Raw genomic sequence first — 21,356 nt, forward strand, 5'->3', positions numbered from 1 at the left:
TCGTCAGTTGATTCAATACCATTCTGTACTTTCCGTGAGAAGAACATCACCTAGGCGGATGCTGAAGACAGGAAGACTTGGAGAATGGGCCATTAGGGAAATGAAACCTCCAAGCACACAACGTGGAAAAAACAAACGCTAAACAATGATAATATTCCCTACTTCACTGGGGAGTATTCCAGCCTTTTTATGCGTGCACACACTGTACACATTCTGATAAAATCATGTTGACTTTCCATCCTACTGGGCACCCATGTAACACCTGGATGGAGAGAAGCCATGTAGATTAAATATCTTACTCAAGGACATATTTATAATATATCAAATACTTGCAAGGCACAGTCCCATCAGGAGAAGCTTTCAGAAAAGTTTCCTTCAGGAAAAATAGACAGATAAGGAAAAAATCCAAAAAAAAAAGGCTATTAAACTTCCTGCAAACTTTCCTGCTAAAAGTCAGGAAGTTTCAAACATCCTGGTAAAATACTTTTGCTAGTTCGGAAACATGCTGCTGAAACTATGAGAATTGAACGAATGATTTTGAGCCTGTTGAAACATTGTAAAGTTACGTTAATTCTCGCTACCCCAAATAGCGATTCTGCCGAGATCCGGGGAAAATCCTGAAAACGCGCATTGCATTATGGGATAGCTTTTCGACATTACAGCTTCCTGTGCAGGCGTTCGTGATCACAACCCTCTCTTTCACGGTAGAGTTTAACGGCCTTTTGTGCTAAAGTCACTAATTCTGCCCGAAGCTTTCCATTGCATATTATAATCTGTACAAATTACACTGATTGGCATCGATTTTAGCGTGCGTGAAAACTCTGCACAGCGAACACAGGCGCTAGCGCCAGCGGGATGGGACTCTATACCGGAAGTTGTAGTGACGACCCGAGAGAGTGAAAATTACCTCGTCTCGCGAATTTCGAGATTTTCGTACCTATTTAGGGTAGCGAGAATTACATGTTACATTTACTTTTTTCACTCAAATTCAGAAAGTGTTTGAATATATACACATTCTGTGAAGTGTCTTTTATCAACTAAAAGTGGACAGAAATTTGATCAGCAACTGCTTTATTGAACCAAATAGAATGCAATCTTCAAGTGTATTTTGTAACTCAAGTGTATTTTGTCTTGATGAATATAATGGAAAAACATAGTCACAACTGTGCCAACAAAATTACTAATCATAAACAAGTGCATTATAATTCATTGAAACATTTTAACATTTATCACAACATGTGCTTGAGTTTAATGACAGTTATTGAAATGGTATTTGAAGCACGTCTTGAAGTGTTTTGCATCAGTGTGCAAGCAGTTACCGTATATATTCTGCCCTTGCCTTTCCTATTGTTCATGTTTGTCTGTTCTTGTGGTCTCTTTGTCTTTCTACCAAACACCAATTTCATCTTCATTCACATGATCATCGTCAGGAAGCTAATGATACCATAAGAGTGGTAAGCGTTCTTTCAAACTATCACACTATGCTCATTCACTTTGTTTGTCTCTCTCTGCCTCTGTCAGTCTCACTACCCCAGCCCCACCCTACTTTCCCCTTCTCCCCTCTCTTCTCCTTGCCTCTCTCTTGTTTCTCCCTTTTTTTTCTCTGCCCCCTCCCCCTCTAATTTCTCTCTCCCCTCCCTTCTTTTCTCCCTTGCCCCCTCTTTTCTCTGTCTCCCTCCCCCTCTTTAACCTATCTTCCTCTCTTTTCTCATCCATCTTTCTCTTTTCTCCTCCCTCTCTCTCTCTCTCTCTCTCTCTCTCTCTCTCTCTTTCTCTCTCTCTTTCTATCTCTCTCTTTCTCTCTCTCTTTCTCCGTTCTTTCCCTCCTTTCTCTCTCTGTCTTCTTTTTCATATCATTTGTCTTATTTCTTACTCTCTCCTTTTATTTTTATCTTCCTGTACATGTTTACATCAACTTGGCCATTTTTTGTTAAAAATAACTTCTTCTTGCTTTTGTTTTTTGTTGTAACTTTAGGAATTATCTTGTTTTCTCCTTTGGGGGGGGGGGGGGCTCCTTCTTGCTCCTTTCTGTACTCTGGGGTCTCTTTTATGTCTTGTACAATATATGTTCCCTTTGTCATTTCTTCAACCTTTTAATTGAAACCCTTCTGAATGGAGAACTGCAGGAAAGAAGCATGTTTTCATTAAATTCATTATTTATCTTTCCCATGTTTGCTCCTGCTAGGAATGCCCGCCCTCATATCCTTTAAAAAAAAAAAAAATTCTGCACCTTTATTGATACCCTCCAAGGCATTACGTTAGCACTGTCTTGCATCAGTGAGATAGTTGCATAGCCACAAGACAATCACAACACCCATGAGGGAAATGAAAATTCCCCTACCATGTATGTGCATATTCACCCAAGTGCTTTTCTTTTTCTTATTCACTTCTTTTTCTTTCTTTTTTTCATTTTTGTGCTGCTTGTCATTTTTTAAAGACTGTTTTTTGGAACATGATCCTAACTTCTTTGATAATTGTTCTCCTTTTTTTCATATGACCGGCAGCCATTAACAAATAGATTTTTATAGCTTTCTCTTGTTATGAAAAACAGCCTTGTGATCATTTTCTTTTGTTATATGCTTTTTCAATTCTTTTTGTTCAACTGTCATTGTTTTTTCTTCCTTATATTGGTGAGTTTCAGGGAAACGTGTTTCTCTTTTTATCCTCATTCACGTATGTCTTACCGGTACATCATTGTGTTATCAATTGATTAGTTTATGACGATCTTCTTTTATTTGCATCCTTAGGTATCTGGTGAAAAAGTGAGCAAAATCAGCTTGGTTGACCTGGCAGGAAGTGAAAGGGTGCACAAGACAGGGTCATCGGGTGAAAGGTTACGAGAAGGCAGTAATATCAATAAGTAAGTTGGTCGTCCATCTCAAATTGCATAATGTTTTTATTGTAACATGAGCAGTTATGTTGAGCCTTCAAAACAAGAACAGATTTCGTATTTTACTAAATAAAATGGAGAGCTTTGTCAAAGCACAAGACAACTCCCAGATTCTTTTAGGTTTGAAAATACAACAGAAGAAGATATCTGCTACATCTACTGTAATGAAAGATCAAAGTTTCTTCCTTCTTGTTGAACAAAAATAATTATCATGTCCCTTCCATTTAAAACATTTATATGATACATGTGTATGTTCAATGTTTCTGCATGCATTCTGCCAATCCATTATTGCCAATGCATTGCTGAGACAATATTTTGTCAAAAACATTGCCGAAGCCTATAGTTCATGAAAATGTATGTTCTAAAAACATATATATGATACACATGTATGTTCAATGTTCATGCATGCATGTAGCCAATTTATTATTGCCAGTGCGTTGCTGAGAAAATATTGTGTCAAGAAACTTGTTGAAGCTTATGGGTCATGTACTGTACTGTCATGTACTGTCATGAAAATTCAAATGTCTCATATAGTCACTCAGTACTTTGCAAATGAATGTTAACAAATATGGAAGGTTGTATTTTTATGCTATATTCATCCATAACATGTTTATATCAATATCATATTACTTTACAGATCTTTAACAACGCTAGGCCTGGTCATCTCTCATCTAGCAGACCAATCGTCGGGAAAGAAGAAGAACAACAATTTTGTGCCTTACAGAGATTCAGTACTAACATGGCTCCTAAAGGTATTTGATATATATTATGGGTGATTTAGTGTGTGGCAGTAGCACCTACAGTGTACATGTATTTTGGGTGTTGGCTGTTTGGAAAGCAAAGTAAAAGACTTGAACTTTGTTTCATTTAACGGTCTTAAGTACAAGTTCACCAACGTCCCATTGGAACGCATGTCGAATTTTAAACACATATTTCAATGGGTTGTCAGCGGACTTGTACTTGACTTAACGGTTTTGTGAAACATCCTATGGATTATAGAGGGGCAGTGTTGACATGGCTACATAGCCTACATTATGGGTTATATAGGATTTGGTAAAATCAAGTGGTCTGTGTCTCCTAGGAACTGTGTTTCAAAACAGCAAGTGAAAAATATTCAGAATAAACAGATTTAGAAATTGACTTCTTTTGTTTGTTAGAACCCGGTGAACATACAACATTTGTAGATATAACATCACTATTCCAAGTTCAATGTACAATATGCATTGAGCAAATAAAATCTTTAAATCATTTCTTTTCAGTATGTATTATGTATGTTAGCCAAATAGTGTACCAGTAACTATATTTTGAAGTTGTTCCACAAAAAGTGAAGTCTAAATATATTTTTGTTACAGGAAAGGTCCATGATATTCAAATCATTTTTTTTCTTTTCATTTCTTTTCACACTACCAGTTTATTTACCAAACAATCTGGCCATATTTTTCTAAATTTTTAGCAATAAATACTGATTTCTAAATGTATTTTCAATGCAGGAATGCCTTGGAGGAAACAGTAAAACAGTCATGGTTGCAACAGTGAGCCCTGCAGCTGATAACTATGAGGAATCGTTATCAACGTTACGATATGCAGACAGGGCAAAGAGAATCGTCAACCATGCTGTCATCAATGAAGACCCAAATGCAAAGGTAATATTTTTGAATGCTTGAATACTTTTATGTGAAATGAAATTGATTTGTTTACTTAGAGGAAATTTAAAGATATGTCTCAACGAGAAGCCCATTTTTTCGAGGGGATGGGTCGCTAGGCAAATGTGCATGAATTTCTGAAACATAGAAAAGGAAAAACTTGATGTATTGAACAAAAACCTTTACTGACATTTGAACCCGTCCCAATAATATTTTATTCTTATTTTATCTTTAACACAAATATCTACATGTATGTCAATATGATTTAATTCTTTTTCACAGATCATCCGAGAACTCAGGGAAGAGGTGGATATGTTGAAGAAACAACTGAAAGAAGCAGAGGTAAGATTTCTTGTTTGGTTCTTGCGTTTTTCAGTCAGAATTGTCTCTAAGATTTAAGATTCTGTAACATTCTCTACTACTACTATTAGGTTGAGTTTACTTCTACTGATTCAATATTTTTTTTTAACATTTGGTTCTATTCTTCATGATCTTTGGGAGTTCCTGCCTTGCTAGATAAGTGTCTTTCTATAACTGATCTACATGTATGTATATCATAAAAGTCCCAAACAGAGCTTTGTGTCAGTGATCTACAGAATATCTTCTTAAAATGTTGCTTATGTACATACTTTACTGCATCATCTAATGATTGAAAAGTTATTACTAGCTGTACTACTTTACATGGTATTGCACACCCTGTATTCAGATTGATCTTTACATTATTTCCTTAGTATTTCATAACAGTTCTATTTGAAATTTCTTTTTCTTTCTTTTATTTCTCAGAGTTTGATCTTTACACTACCAGTATTTTCTTAATAGTATTTCATAACAATTCTATTTTAAATTTGCTTTCTCCATCTTTTTTTCTTAGAGTATGAAAGCAGATAGTCTGAAGGATAGACTAGAGGAATCAGAGATGCTTATGAAAGAGATGTCTCTGAGTTGGGAAGAGAAACTTGTCAACACAGAAAGAATACACAAAGTAAGCTCCTTGCCCCATTCAGTAGTGTGATATAAAGTGCTAAATTTTTAGGCCCCCCCCCCCCCCCGCACCACAATGTGTAACAGTTTGTTCACCTGGGATGTGGTAGAATTCCAAATGAATGCCTGTACAAATCTCAATTGCAGCCTCCCCCCCCCCCCCCCCCCCCCCCCAAAAAAAAAAAAAAAAGAAAGAAAGAAGAGAAGTACGAGTCTTTGGACATTAAGCCATTCAGTATTACATAGCTGACTTGATATCAGAATGCATTCAGGTTGCTTTCAGAGGACATTTGATAACTTTCCTCCTGGGCGAAGATCTGGGACCCGTTTCACAAAGCCTATTTTCAATGACAAATGCAAAAATCAGTAACAAATCTACTGATAACCACCAAGAAGCAAGGATTTCAGGAGCTTGTAATGAAAAACTGTCATTTGTCACTGATGACAAGTTTTCTGAAATTGGGCCCCTGATTTCTTTGAAAAGTAACACTTTTGATCTTGGTTGCATTTATATCTTAGTTAAGCACTTTGATTCTGATTGAAAACAGTGTATTAATATGGAAAACTATTTTCCATCTGTCAGATACTGTACAAAAATCTTGGCAATTTACCATTTAGTACTTTTAGTAAATGGCTACAATTTGTGTAATGAAATTGTCAAGTTCTGATGAGCAAAAATGTATTTGATTCTGATTGAAAACACTGTAATACCGTGGAAAGTTATATTAGTCTGTCTGAAACCATCATTTGGGGGGGGGGGGACAATTTACCATGGATACAATGCATATACATGTAATAATGACAATTTTCAGGTACATTGAAACCTGTCTACAGCGACCGCCCAAGGGAAACTCAAAAAGTGGTCTTTGAAGACAGGTTCCTTTAGTACATATTTCAATGAGAAACCATTTTCAAGGGAAACAAAAAATGTGCTTGTTGTAGACAGGTGGTCTTTGTAGACAGGTGGTCACTATAGCAGGTTTGACTGTACTAATATGTAAATGTGTGTTTCACTTTAGGAGAGGCAAGCAGCACTAGAACAGATGGGTATCTCGGTGCAGACATCAGGGATCAAAGTAGAGAGGAATAAATGTTTTCTGGTCAATCTCAACGCTGACCCTTCACTCAATGAACTGCTTGTCTACTACCTCAAGGTAAGAACTGCAGATGTTCACGCTCTTTGCATCCGTGATGTAATCAGGATCTTAAAGCCTGTTTACACTAGTTTAGCCAGGATGGATTAGACCTCCCTGTGTGGTCACTGGCAGGTGGTTATCTCATCAAATCAGCTCTCAATTAACATAAGAAAAAGGGGACTATGGGGAACCAATTGTCACCGATTAGGCATTGTTTGCTATATAGAGGGCGCAAGTAGCTATAAGTAGTGCAATGGGGCTTTGAAGGAACAGGACTGATCTCCAATAAACTATTTAGTTCTGTGTGTGTGGAGTTTCATGCTGCTCTACAATATTACAAATGCAATCAGACAATGGCCCAAACATGCTTGGACTTTTAAGAGTGGTGGGCATTTTTTAATTTGTAGATTTTCAATTTTCTTTGTCATATGTAAAGTGGACAATTATAATGTACATGTATGGCAGCTGTTACAAGTCATTTTCTTTGTCTTTATGTAGGATCACAATGTAGCTGGGAGGGCTGACGAGGAGACACAAACAGATATCCAGCTAAATGGACTTGGCATCATGCCTAGACATTGTACCATTGATGTAGAGAATGACATAGATGTCTACATCTCGCCATGTGAAAATGCAAAGTAAGAATAGTTTCATTCTGTCTTGAACACCAATCTTGTTTTATGTCATCCATTTTAATGTTTGATAGAGTGTTTTATTATGTTATTAAAGGAGTCAGAGATTTTCATTTAGTGTATCAGTTTTTCAGTTAAGTTCATCCAACTTTTTGTTAACAAACAAATAAACATCTTTTTAATTATTCAAATTCTGAAATACTGTATACACTTTTAGCATGTGTGAAAACAAATATAGTTGGTATACAGCAATGAAAATTCCAAGAGAAAACAAAATATATCCATTTTACACCGATTTGTGTTGCAGTTTCAAATAACCTTGTAGAAGAAAAAAAAGACTGTAAAATGATTGATAGTGATATGGGAGAAATTCAATCTTGTAATATACTATGATTGATGGATATTGGCAAGCAATCTGAACATTGGAATTTTAATTAGAAATATAGGAGTGAAATTGACATTATGAATGACAGGTGTAGAGGTGTAATCTACAATCTTATTGATTTGGAATGTGGGATGAGGGATGGATGTTGTTTATTACAGGAAGTGATTTTCATTACAGGAAGGGTAGTGTGTTACATACTTCTCCAGCCATGACCTCAGTGTTTAGAGGGCTTCACAAAAGTAGTTCATGGTTTTTAGAGGTCAGATGTTTTTCGATCAATCCAATTTGTGAATAGGTTGATTTATAGCAGAGGAGATGTGGTGTTAAGTGGAGAGTTTCATTGCTCTACTTTCATGCAATGTCTTTCGTGAATAATGTCAGAAAGTGATAAATAGTTCAGTGAATGTAGTAATAGGCATATTGAAGATGCAGTCACATTGATGTTCTAGTTAGAAATAAACAGTTGTTTTGACATCATCTGTCATATTTAAATGAATTAAGTGTCATTTCATCAGATGGACTTGAAAGCTCTGTTAAATACTTTCTTAAGTACTGTTGTTCTCCCCTTGTATTGAGTATTGAGTATTGACAATTTCATAAATCATGACCCATGTGATCTATGTGTTTTACACATGTATATGAAAAGTTTGTGGCTACCTAAAAAATTAGAGAGGGAGACTGTAATGTTTTCCTATTTTTTGTTTGATAGGGTATATGTCAATGGAAGTGCTGTGACAAGCAAGACATCGTTGAGGCATGGAGACAGGATACTTCTAGGCAACTATCATTTCTTCAGGATAAACTGTCCAAGAGCTCCTGGAGTTGGTAAGAACTGATGATTTATATGTGATGGTGTTTGCATTAGGTGTATAGATGAATATATATGTGGATGGATGGGTGGATAAATAGGTAAATGGATGGATGGTAAGATGGGTGGAGGTTAGAGGGAGTGATGAAGGGAAGAACTGATGGATGGATGAATGACTCGATGGACAGAGGGTAGGAGCAATGAATAGATTATGAATGTATGAATAGGTCGATGGAAAGATGGATGGATGGATGGAAATATGGTGAGGAATGAATAAAGTATTGGATAGTAAATGGATGTATGGATGGGTCAATTATATGAATGGATGGATTTATTGATGGGTGATTGTTGGACTGATGAGTACTTGGAGGGTGAATGAATTGTTAGATAGATAATGAGAGCAAAGGAAGCTAGAACAGGGTCGCCTGGATCAGTTGATGGTTTTAAAGAGAAGGTTGAGTTCTGGTGAGAGGTAAAGAATTATGCAAGTTCGGAAGAACATCAGAGGAAAAACTTTCCCTGAAAAGTGTGGCACTTCAAATGCCTTTATATTCTCAATATGCCATGCAACAGCTTAAAAAATGAGGACCTCATTTTTATGCCACATGCTTGTGTAGTCCCATATACATCTTTCTGTGTACAGTGCTTGTTACTTTCACCAAGAGGGACAAATTACTTTCATTTTGATGAGTCCAGAACCTTGCTGTACACACCAATACTTATATACATGTACTACAAGATCAACTTTTTCTGATTGATTCCACACTGATTATTTCACAATGCAATGACATGACCAGAACTCAGCTTTATCTTGAAATGTTTGTTGTGATTATTTTGTATTTTGATTTTGATTTTGTTTGTTTCATAGGATCAAGTGGAACAACAACCCCTGAGCCTGTGGCCCAGCCAGTGACAGAAAGCTTTGACTTTGATTATGCACAGAATGAAGTCATGATGCAAGAACTACACAATGGTAAGCAGCACAATAAAACAGAAATAAAATAGTAAATTTATGTACTTGTCAAGTGCCAACTGCTAGTCTACAATTACAAAATAAAATACTTCATTCACAACTACTGTATATGGAACATTTCTATTGATGAAAGGATAACTCATAAATGTAACATTTGTACATCTTTAACCATTGATTAATTGTGTTATATTGGGCTGTATGAAATTCATTACATCAGGTAAAAGTTGACTTCTGTAAATCAACTTGATTAATAATTGACAGAAAAATACTAACTTGTATATTTTGATGGCAAGTAGTCAATTTATATTATTTTCAATTTTTCAATTGCCCATAAATTCAGATTTTTTTTTTTACAGCTTTCTCTCTAAATGGATAAAAATCAAACACTCCTACTCAAAGTTTTGGCACAGATAGAAATGATTGGGTTTGAGCAACTTCTTTAAAAAGTGGTTTATGTGTCAGTGAGCACTTGGGCCTTAAGAAGTTAAGTCTATGTTTCACTAACCATTGACTTCATTGGGGTGTTGGGTGGAGTTAAGTCTTTGTGTTTCCTGGAAAGCCAACATGTTTCTGAACATTTTGATATCAAATACTTATTTTCACTAGACCCTGTACAAGCTGCCATGAAGCTCATAGAAGTCCAGCACCAGAAGGACAAAGATGGCGCCCTTTTCAAGCAGCGGGAGGCTTATGAGCAGGAGCTGGCAGCACTGAAGCAACAGCTGATTCCCAAGAACTCATCAGGTCACCACCAACCCAACAGCAGACCGGAGGACAGGAGGATAGAAGATGAAGGAACCCAGAGCCAGAGTGGGGATGGGTCGTCGTTAGGGATAGGGTCGTCGCTAGGGGTGGAGCCTTACGAGGAGTGGAGCGAAGACAGGTCAGTAAAGATAAATCTTAGGTCATGAAATGTGCGTGTACAAGGAAATATTTGTGTAGTTTGGCTGGAATGCTCCCCAGGGAGTGGAGATTGTGCACACATTGTGTGCGGGCAAGCACTGAATCCAATGACCGGGGTAATAGTATATTTGTAAAGCGCTTAGAGACATTTGTATTAAGAGCTTTATACAAATTAAATATTATTATTATTATTATCAATTATTATTAGTTGATAAAAGATGTCTTCACATTAGATGGGTAATTAGCATGTTCATGCCAAAATAAAGGGGTTTTCTTAAATTTTATGAAATGTTTGAAAGACTTTCCCCTTCATTTGTAATGTATTTCTAATATGAATGAGTATTTAACTTGGCGTGATAATTTGACAACTTCATTTGTTGCCCCTAATTGTGGAAATTTGCTTTGCACCAGCATTAAATTGCCTATGGTTGTGCCTACTGAGCTAGTGACTCTACTTGTGCATAAACATGTATATCTTTATTTTTTGTCTAAAGACTTTCTGGAAAATAGCCTTGGGGCTCATAACAAGGTTTGGAATCCACTGAAATGTCTAATTTATCAATCCGGGTATGTACTTGTCGTTGGTAAGTCAGTTGATGAACTCTAAATGGTTTTTTCTCCCTAGGGATGATATGTTCAGACAGAGTCTCGCCAAGCTGAGAGAAGACGTTGTCAAGGCAAACGCCCTGATCAGAGAGGCCAACTTCCTGGGGGAGGAAATGGGCAAACAGACAGAGTTCAGAGTCACACTACAGATACCTGTCTGTAACCTTACTCCAAATAGAAAGGTAGCTCTCCTATCACTTGCTTCTACTCCCATACATTTGATGTATTGCTGTTTACACCTCATATGAATTGAGACAATTAGAAAATCAGTTTGTATTGCTGATCAAACTTCCATAAATAATAATAATAATAGGCATTTGTATAGCGCCGTCTATCTAGACAATGCTATTCCGAGGCGCACAACGCATAAAGCAACTGAAAAAACGTCAGCAAGTAAAGCTGCAACAAATATATCTTTAAAAGTTGGTTAAAGTTTCAAGTACATGTTTAAAAGAAATACCAATATGATGGCAGTAGATAACTGATCAATGAATTCTTTTATATTTTCACATTTTAATTTCCATTTCAACTTCAGTTCCCAAGGTAGGGAAATGCCAAAATTCCAATGAATAGTATCATATATATATATAAAAGGAATTAGAAATCTGAAGCAAGTACAGTACATCAAGATGTGCGTTGATATAGTTTGTATATATAATATTAGTTCAATAATACTACTATAACAATGTTTAATTTAAATTTTATACTGCTAAATATAAAGGAGAAATCAAATGCAACAGACAACCTACGCATTATAATTTATTTCACACATGCTTTGCCATGATGATGAATTAACAAGTAATGGCATGATTTTCTAACCTTTGATTTGATTGGTCAGAGAGGCGCCATAGTGAGTGAACCGGCCATTCAGGTGAAGCGTAAGGACAGGGGGACGCAGATCTGGTCTGTGGAGAAGCTAGAGAATAAGATCATTGATATGCGTGACATGTACAACGATAGGAAAGACGAAGGAATTCCTCTAAAGGTGAGACAAATTCATGGATAATAATAATCTAGCACTGAATACTAAATTCTCTTTGTGCTTTAATTTATTAAAGATAATTATGTATGTGAACATTTTTATTGAAAAATAAAGATTGGATTATCTATTAATGTTTTTTTAAAGAATTTCAGGGATTAAACCATGTTGTTTTGATGTACATTTGTATTGTAAGAGCAAAATACAAAGAACTTCTTTTGACTGGAAATAGGCAAGAAGAGATTTTAAATTGGCAATATCATGACTTTGGTTTTTATTTTTTAATATTTTTTGTGAGAGAGGGGGCAGGGTATACTGTATGTGTCCACTCTCTCAATTTTACATGTTACATTTTGTAGAAATAAAAGAAGGAAGGACTGCCGTACATGATTCACATTTTTTAACAAAATCTGACCAGCGCTTTATGTCACTGAATAGTAATACCCCAGCCACTTCAAGGCGAGAAATACCGGATCAAGAAACACCAGATCGACAAAGACAGGAGAGAAAAAATAACCAAAATATTAAAAAGATTCTGTGGATTAAAAGCAAGTTTTGGGTCGATTTAGTGGTTGTACATGTAATCCGTGTTTTTTAAATGTAAGTATGAATTCACTCTTATTTGTTAAAAACAGACTTGATATAATATATTGATTCTATTCATGTATTCCTGCTACACTTAAAAGGATGAAGAATCTGAATCACTTCGCAAGCTCTCCTTCTTTGAGTCACAGGTACACTTTCCATCTCTTACTCTTTAATTGTTCCCATCATAGATTATATCACTATGAACATGACGGACAAAGAAAGAGGACAAAATATACAGTTCCTCATTCTACCCTCAACAATTGCTGTGGTAGAACATCCCTTCACTGCTATTATGTAAAAATGTGTAGAACAGATGAATATGCATGTGACACCTGTTCTACACATTTTTACATAATAGCAGTAAAGGGATGTTGCTTTGTCTACAGCAATTGTTGAGCGTAGAATGAGGAATTGTATATTTTGTCCTCTTTCTTTGTCTGTCATGTTCATAGTTTATCCTAGTCAGACACATGTATGTACATGTAATTGTATGAGATAAAGATGGACACTGTAGATTTGTTTATTAATCTTCTTTTCTGCTATTTTGTCAAATCCTTTAGATTAATAATTTAGAAGGGCATATTTTAACTAAGCATCCTTAAGATGCATCAAGATACTTGAACAAACTTTTCATGTATTTGAGTGATTACTCTTTTTCCTACATCTATCATGTAAAGTGGTGTAGCTTAAAATCTACATATATGGATTCAAATATATTTAGCATCCTCTATAAAATGATAACCCACATCACTAAAAGGGTGAATTTATGCATCTCTGTACAGGTATTTTAGTATTTATAAATGTAGCTGTTATTATTCCAAATATACCTGTAATTAAAAAAAAAAGGGATTACATATTAAGCATGGAAAATATATATCTCTCTCTCAGAAACAGTTTCAAGATTTTATTTAGAGAGTAAAAATAAAATGGTTTCATGACTTTATTTTACTTGCCGCTGCTGGCCCATCGTTGGCTACATGTAGGACTCACTTGCGTCTCCAATGTCTCTTCTACCATTGTCATTACCACTGTTCAAGGTTTGAAATCCAGTCTTACATCCATGTCTAGTCTGCATGTTATGTTGCCTGTGTACACTGTATCATGCATTTGTAGAGACTAGAGAGTTAAGAGTAAAGTCCTTATTGATTTCTGGAAATTTCTGAGGGTTGAGACACGCAATAGATTTTGCGGAAGAGCAATTCAGATTATTTCCTATCAGAAATGTAGAGAAAAGCTTGAAAAAAACATTTGTAGAGAATAAGAAAGAAGAGAAACTTGAGGGAAGGAATATCAAAGAGAGATTTAAAAGGAGAAAAGGTTGAAATGGGGCAAGGGAAAGGCAAAAAGAAAACAAACATATTTTTTTATTCCCTCTGTAAACATGGGGGAATAAATTGAAGGACACAATTAGATAGAAATAGGATACATGTAATTCAAGAGCATAAGATAGAGCAAAGTAAAATGGTGAGGTAATCAAGTTAATTAAATCTATGTTTCAATATTGAAGAATCATGTTAACTATTCCATGATCTTCAGCTTATGGACTGTTTACCTTTGATGATGATGTTATAATGTCACTTTGCATGATTGTGATTGTATGAAACTGCTTCATTTTAATTTTTTCTAAATTGTGACTATTCAACATGCAATATATGCCTATAGCCTTGTGATCCAACATTTGATCCTGCGACATTTGCTCTGGGCAGTAAAGCGGGACGTTTAGAGAGGATAATGCTCATGTGTATTTACTCCTGACTCGGTTAAATTCAAATTGATGAAAGAATAAAAAGGGGTTCTAATATATTGGAGCTGTAAATTATAATAACAACAATAAATGCTTATGAAGCGCACTTACATGTATCTAATATCTTACTCAAGGCGCTATACAAAGCAAAATACACAAATCTTTCTCCAGAATTTAACAACATAATAGCATTAATAACTCTAAGTTAATAAAAGCTTTTTACAATGAAAGGTTACTAGGCATTGAATGTTTCGAATGTCACTGGGCAACTTGTTCAAGCGGATGGCTTATTCAATGCCTTCTAGTCTGTTAAGGATGTACTATTAAAGTTTAATAAAACTACCGGTAGTAGAATTAAGTCCACTGATTATGAAGTGCTATGTGTCATGCTATTTAATTCATACACATTAATTTGATTCTGTAACACAATGAGTACACCAAATGAATCCAGTAATGAAACAAGAATGAGAAAAGCAATTTCAAAATTTGTTTCTTCTTGTAGTTACAGAATTAATATTAGTTTATGGGATGCAGAGATTAACATGTGGCTCTCCATAAATTAGTGAACTAACTACTATTTTAGTCGAGGTTTTAAATTAAACATGGATGCTGTTATGAATACAGTCAAATGTACTGTGTACATGTCTGTAACTACACAACCGGAGGCATGAAATTTAAAGACACATTTATAGATATTGTGATAAATGTTTGCTGACTTGTATTTATTCTGTTCATGCACAAGCTGTACTAGTCAAAATCATGTAGTCGTTTATTGATAGCTGTGTGTTTATACCATCATGTAGTTCACAGGATTTTGTTCACTTCATTACAATGAAGAATGCATGTAAATCTTTGTAAAACCACATTTATTTATGTAGAATGAGTTGAACAAGCAAAGAATATTTGTTAACATTACTCTTGTATTTTCTTCCTTTCCTTTTAATTTGTTTTCAAACATTATAAATGTAGCTGACAGTGTCTTTCTCTGATTACATGTACATGCTTTAAACCTGTTGCCAGTAGCATACTGAATAAAAGGGCTCCACACAAACTTTCTTTCTAGACGGTCCGCGTTGATTTAAGGGCTGTATCCATCCCTACCCCACCCCCACCCTCCCAAGCATAATTATAACATTTTTGGGCCTGAAGTTGGAACATGGGAACCCACTAATACCAGGCACCTGTTAAGGTCGAGCCCTGTTTGATTAAGTTTGTATCTCTTGAAAATCAATAGCCTTTCATGCATGTGTGTGAATCAAATTACTTTAGCTCTGCATTGTGTTGAATGCACTATTTCCATGTATTGTTTATATTGTTTACTTCTTTATAATGCAACATTTTTTTAGTTCTTAACTTTGTATAAATTTGCTTATTGTATTTCTTTAGTGCATAGATACTTCTTTACATTCTATTTTGTATGGCAATTCAATTTTGTATTCCAATGTAGTCTTTTCGTCCCAGTAATAACGCAATGTATATTCTTCCAGAATCTAAAGTAAGATTTCCCTATTCCGGATTGAAATAAGCAAACATCTCCTGAATAAATTTACCATTAAGAGAAGATGTTTGAAAGGTGAGTAATCAGCCAAAAAACATGCGAAATTTGGTCGATCACGTATATGTGGATCACTAGAATATGCAGTCCCATTTTCGCATGTATTTTCATTGTAAATTATTATGAACGAGTTTGAAGAATATTTTATACCCGAGTGTTAAACAGATTAGAATGACATTCACCTAATTTCTCTACCATTGCTCATCTTTTTGTTTCAATTAACAATCATACTTTGTTTCTGATCTCTAACTCATTTAATTTTCTACATTTCTTACCCATGGCATTCCTCAAAAGGACCAGAATTTGACCGTTCCTGTTCCAAGCAATGCTCAGACCCCCTCTCCAGCATCAGAGGTGACCTTTGACCTTTATATTTGACCTCTCATTTGACCCCTAGTGTTGCTGTGTTACCTGCACCCATCCTGTAGATGCATGCACCTGCCCTGTTGTAGTCCCACTCATCCGCTTTCCAGTTTCCTTTATGTCTGTCTGTCTTGTTGACAATCAACTCAATTGCATTTCTTGATGGTTTTCCTCTATGTTATACATGTACAATGTTATGAATACTGTACCACAGTACTAATGTACAGTGTACCCTGCTGCTGTGAGTGGCATGTACTTTAATTTCCTTTTGCAAAGGACATACTTACACAGCCTTCAAGGTTGGCTAAATGCAAATGCATCTCTTTCTTACTCTATGTAAAGATCTTACTTGTTTTTATTACTCATATCAACTTTATAAACTCTTGGGCGACTTTTAGAAAATTTAGAAAGTGTCACAGTAAATGATATGCATTGTTCAAATTCAAAAAGAGCAATTTAATTGATATAATCTTTTGTGCAGATTATTGATTACTAAAGCAAATGAAATAAATGATTAAATAAATAAATGAGCGTACACGTGACCAGTCATTTATTTTGCCTAACACGTAGTTTTTGATAATGACCGGTCATTATCAAATGCTAATGACTTGTCATTAGTCAAATCATGTTATAAAACATCATTTTATGAAACAAATAAAACATAATCTTATAAAACAAAAAATACACATCATTTTGTTCGGCATTAGTAACATTACCCACACTCGGTACCTTCAAAACACCCTCGGCTATCGTCTGTGGCGTGTTAGACTGTTCCAAAGGTACCTGGTGTGGGTAATTCTTACTAATGCCCTCACTGCTGTGTATTATTTGTATAATATAGAATGTGTACTAACTTTGTGTGTTATCCATGAACACCAGGTATAACCATTGTGGCATTTGGTTGTAATGTATGATTTATTGCACCTTTTACAATTCACATTTATCCAGCCTTGCTCAGGCATTAGTGGTGTGATAGCAAGAAAAATCCTCAGTTAAAGCAAATGAGATCAAACAGTGTAATGCCCTTCATACAAGTATGAGTATGCAAGAGACATTCATGTTTTTCGTTAAATTTTAAAGTTAAAGTTTTTTGTTAAATTAAGTGTTGCCATTCATTAACATGTCAAGGCATCTTTGAGGCAGTGTACCATGTCGTCATATTTTCAATGAGGCTTAATATGTCCCATGATTTGTTGAACATCAGGTGCTTCCATGTGGACATTTGTTGTGATGTACGATATATATTGTTTTTTGCTTTCCAAGTTTTACACATGCCTGTACTCTTGTCCTTGTTCTCACACACCATCATCCTACAGTCACATGTGTGCACAGATCGACGTGACCCATGCCTTCTTACATGATGCTAGGTCAGGGGTGGCAACATTTTCCCACATGTCTGCTTTATGTTCAGATGCTTAAGTCTGATTTATAGGACTTTAAATGTGAACATTCCTTTCGTTGACTATACCAAATGCATACCTGCCAACTGTTCTTATTTAATCAGAATATTCTGATTTTCTGAATTTTTATAACCTACAAATTCTGAATATTCAGATTTTTGAAAATGGACACTTGTATTTGGTTTTTGTACAGATTAACCGCGTATTGCCAATCACACTGCCGGTGCATATATGGCCATGGTAAGGGCGTGCGATCGCCTGTTAAGGGTACAGATTTCTTATTTTCAAATTATGGCAGGTATGCAAATGCCATACATGTACATGTACATGAACATTATCTCATATATACAGTTGAGCTTCTGCATTGTTTTAATTTGCAGTCTAAACCTAAAACAAATTGTTTTTCAGCCCCTTTAACTGTACAAAATCTACTTTTGTACCAGAGCACTGTTTGTCAAGCTCTATTTTGTTATTTCAGAATGGAAACCCTTCATAAAACAGACTGTTTTCTATCATGAAAACATCTTTAAAACATGCTTCTTTTTTTGGTGTAATTTTGTCAACTATTTTAGGATGAGGATCCATTCTACGAATCCCAAGAAAATCACAGCCTCATCGGGGTTGCTAACGTCTTCCTAGAAGTATTATTCCATGATGTAAAACTCAACTATGGTGTACCAATCATCAGCCAGCAAGGAGAGGTATGGATATTTCTTGAAATATCAATTATATTACTTAAGCTTATTCATCATGCAAAAGCCAGTAAATCAGTACTCCCTGAAGTACTTCCATGATGTGAAACTTAACTATGGTGTACCAGTCATTAAGTCAACCAAACCACCATTTTAATGTGCAGCTATGTGTGATATTAATATTACAACAACGAGATTCTTGGAGAAGAATACCTCTGCTATTTTACAACAAACTAAATTTTTCCTTGATTTCCTCTAGGATTTTCTGATATCCATTTTTTATAAAGCCGATATGTTTGCCTAAATGCCTAAATAATGCAGTACAAATCGAGAAATTTTCAAAATCAAAAGAGGACGCAGTGGTCAGTTTTCTTCAAATGGCGAATTGCTGGATATGTTTGGTCATACAGCCATACCAATAAATTAGGCTACCATATGGAAAAGTAATTGCCTGCCAAGAGACCTAAGAGCATAGGCATCAATATCTTTGTCAATAGGATATTAGTTTAACGCTTTTGGAACAGGACATATCAAATAAGAATCTCAGGAGAGTGGCATAACAAGTGCTTCATTAGGGGGAAGGGTGGCTGTCAGTGTATGGTTGGTCAGATTACAACATGTATGAGATACAATCTGGTGGGAATATTTGGTTTAGATCTTGAGAATTAATTACTCTTTTCTCCTTCAAACAGGTTGCTGGGAAACTTAACATAGAGATCCAGAGGATAAGCGGGTCTATACCAGATGTGAATGCCGACCAGGAGTCCACCACCTCCAACGGTAGTTCAGGGGGGTCAGAAGAACCGGAAGAACCGGACCCTGAGGGTAGTCTAGCGGTAGGAGCACCTCTCACATGCAGGGTAAGTATTCTCTCTTCTTTCCTCAGTTGCATGGTCTGGGTTCAGCTGTTTAAAGTGACTCTGTAACATTGCCTCAGATTCTTAAACAAAATCCTGGATTTAGCTCATGCTGCAATCATAATTATAAACCGTTAGGTCAGTCAGGAATCCCATGACTTTTACAAGCTGATCGCCTGTCTGATTATCAAGATATTTATGATTGGAAATCGAAATTTCATTTTTTTTTTTTTTTTTCCAAACTGTTTTTATAACACTATAGTCTATTGGGGGAAATAAGTATGCTCATTTTGAAGCGCAACTTTTGTAGGGCTTCAATATAACACACATCACAGGCACTGGTAACACGTAGGGCCATGCATCTCAGATTGCACATTGTTAAATGATGCCTTTAAGGGGCTCTGACATCATGGAGGTTGGGTGGGGGGGGGGGGGGGTTCATAGTGGATAGTGGATGAAATGCAAATTAAGAAGGCCATGCATCCTATCCACTTAAAAGTTAATAAGATATTTTTTGGAATTGTGTTTACCGGTATCAATATTGTAATTGCTTATTTCTATTTGTAAATTCAGTTGTAAATTTACACCAATGAAAAACAAATTTCAGAATGAGCTATAAATACTTCTTTTTCAATTTTAATTTCATTGATTGGGGTGTGACAGAGCGTCCTATCATCTTTTCATGTTGTCTATGGTTTGGGTTAATATGGTTTTTAGTACAATGTTCTTTATATCATGTAATGTTATTGATCCGTATCCAAAGTCAGTTCATGTACACCATGTTAAGAAACCTAATTCGACTATCTTCCATCTTCTTATCCACAGTTAAAAATCAAAGAAGCGTACGATCTACCCCTGAGTCTAGCACATTTTGTCTTCTGCCAGTATACCTTTTTTGCTAAGGATGGTCCTACTGTAGTCCCACCCTATATCAATCCTGATGTGGATGATGAGCCTGGAAGGGGACCAGAAGCTATGAAGGGAGTCATGAAGTTCAACCATACCAAGGTACAAACACTGGATTACTTTTAATCTGTTGCTAATTTGAGTCTGATTTGTTACAGGCACAGTAATATATGGTCACAGAAAACATTTTATTGCTGTGTGTTTGTATGAATACAGAATTTTGACACTATACTTTTCTTGTGATCTACTTTACATCAAAAATACTTTCACAATTCAGTTAAAATTCCAACCGTGTAAAGGTGAATATTGCAAGAAAAAAGTGTAACTTGTTATTGTTAAATTAATGATATCGTAAATTATTTAGTTTGTGGTAAAAATGTTCTCAATTTTGGAACATTTGTACGAAGTAACAAAAAATACATGAACTGTCAAGTATTCTTCAATACAGAGGAACCTATTAGTATTTGCCTTGTATGAGAAACACATGTGAAAGTCAGACATCCATGTTCAATGTTACGAAAAGACCAAGAGGCAAGAAATTCGAAATAACAATTATCTTTAGTTATTCTTGTCTCTCTTCAAAGACATTACTGAATGATCTTACTCACATATTCAAATACGTATTTATAAAGGTATGTATGACTTCTTCTTATCTCCTGTAGGAATTCACAGTGAACGTGACGGAGGAGTTCATAGAGCACGCCCTCGAGGGGTCACTAGCCGTCGAGGTCTGGGGTCATAGGGTTGGCAACCACGGCCTCGTTTCCAAACCTGGCTGGGAGATCGACAGCCTGCATTCCAAGTCCAGATCGCTGGCCGATCGGTAAGAGTTTGGCAGAAGGGTTGCACGATACTTACTCCTGGGACACTTGCCCCGCAGTCATTTTCATAAGCCGAATTTCTAATTTCACCCTTGGACCCAACATTATATCTACCAGTAAATGTAACCCTAATCTTTTTCCTTATCCTAAAACTAACCATAAACCTATCATAAAACCAAATTGCAACTCTTACCCTAAACCTAAAAGACAACTGAAACCCTATACAGAAGCCGGGGGTTTTTGTTGCCAGAAAAAATTTCAGATCAATGTTCCGTCCATTCTTGAACCATCATTATGTACTGTGTCTTTTTCAATGTTTGCTTTGTGTTTCTTTGTTGAAACCCTGTTTAAATTTATGATGTTTTGCTTGCATGTCGGTAAACTGTGTATTGCATCTTGTGAAAAGATTTCTTACATGCATGTACCCATTTCATTGTATACCCTTTGCTTGCCAAATGCCCCTATGCATAAAGAGTTATTGTTAGTCTTCATTT

At 35.8% G+C, this 21,356-nt stretch overlaps 1 protein-coding gene across 1 annotated transcript in view; it reads left to right on the forward strand.

Moving 5' to 3' along the window:
• LOC100893899 (kinesin-like protein KIF13A) overlaps positions 1-21,356 on the forward strand; it is a 74,299-nt gene that overhangs the window by 36,153 nt on the left and 16,790 nt on the right. Inside the window, 19 exon segments of the mRNA XM_030974397.1 lie at positions 2,748-2,860; positions 3,528-3,642; positions 4,381-4,533; positions 4,816-4,875; positions 5,405-5,515; positions 6,534-6,668; positions 7,149-7,288; positions 8,377-8,492; positions 9,344-9,448; positions 10,055-10,331; positions 10,977-11,139; positions 11,796-11,942; positions 12,623-12,670; positions 13,508-13,561; positions 16,118-16,177; positions 18,159-18,287; positions 18,971-19,138; positions 19,961-20,143; positions 20,704-20,864. Coding sequence (XP_030830257.1) covers positions 2,748-2,860; positions 3,528-3,642; positions 4,381-4,533; positions 4,816-4,875; positions 5,405-5,515; positions 6,534-6,668; positions 7,149-7,288; positions 8,377-8,492; positions 9,344-9,448; positions 10,055-10,331; positions 10,977-11,139; positions 11,796-11,942; positions 12,623-12,670; positions 13,508-13,561; positions 16,118-16,177; positions 18,159-18,287; positions 18,971-19,138; positions 19,961-20,143; positions 20,704-20,864 — 2,438 coding nt within the window.

This window comes from Strongylocentrotus purpuratus, unplaced genomic scaffold (genome assembly GCF_000002235.5).
Source record: "Strongylocentrotus purpuratus isolate Spur 01 unplaced genomic scaffold, Spur_5.0 spur5_scaffold_7, whole genome shotgun sequence".
NCBI lineage: Eukaryota > Metazoa > Echinodermata > Echinoidea > Camarodonta > Strongylocentrotidae > Strongylocentrotus > Strongylocentrotus purpuratus.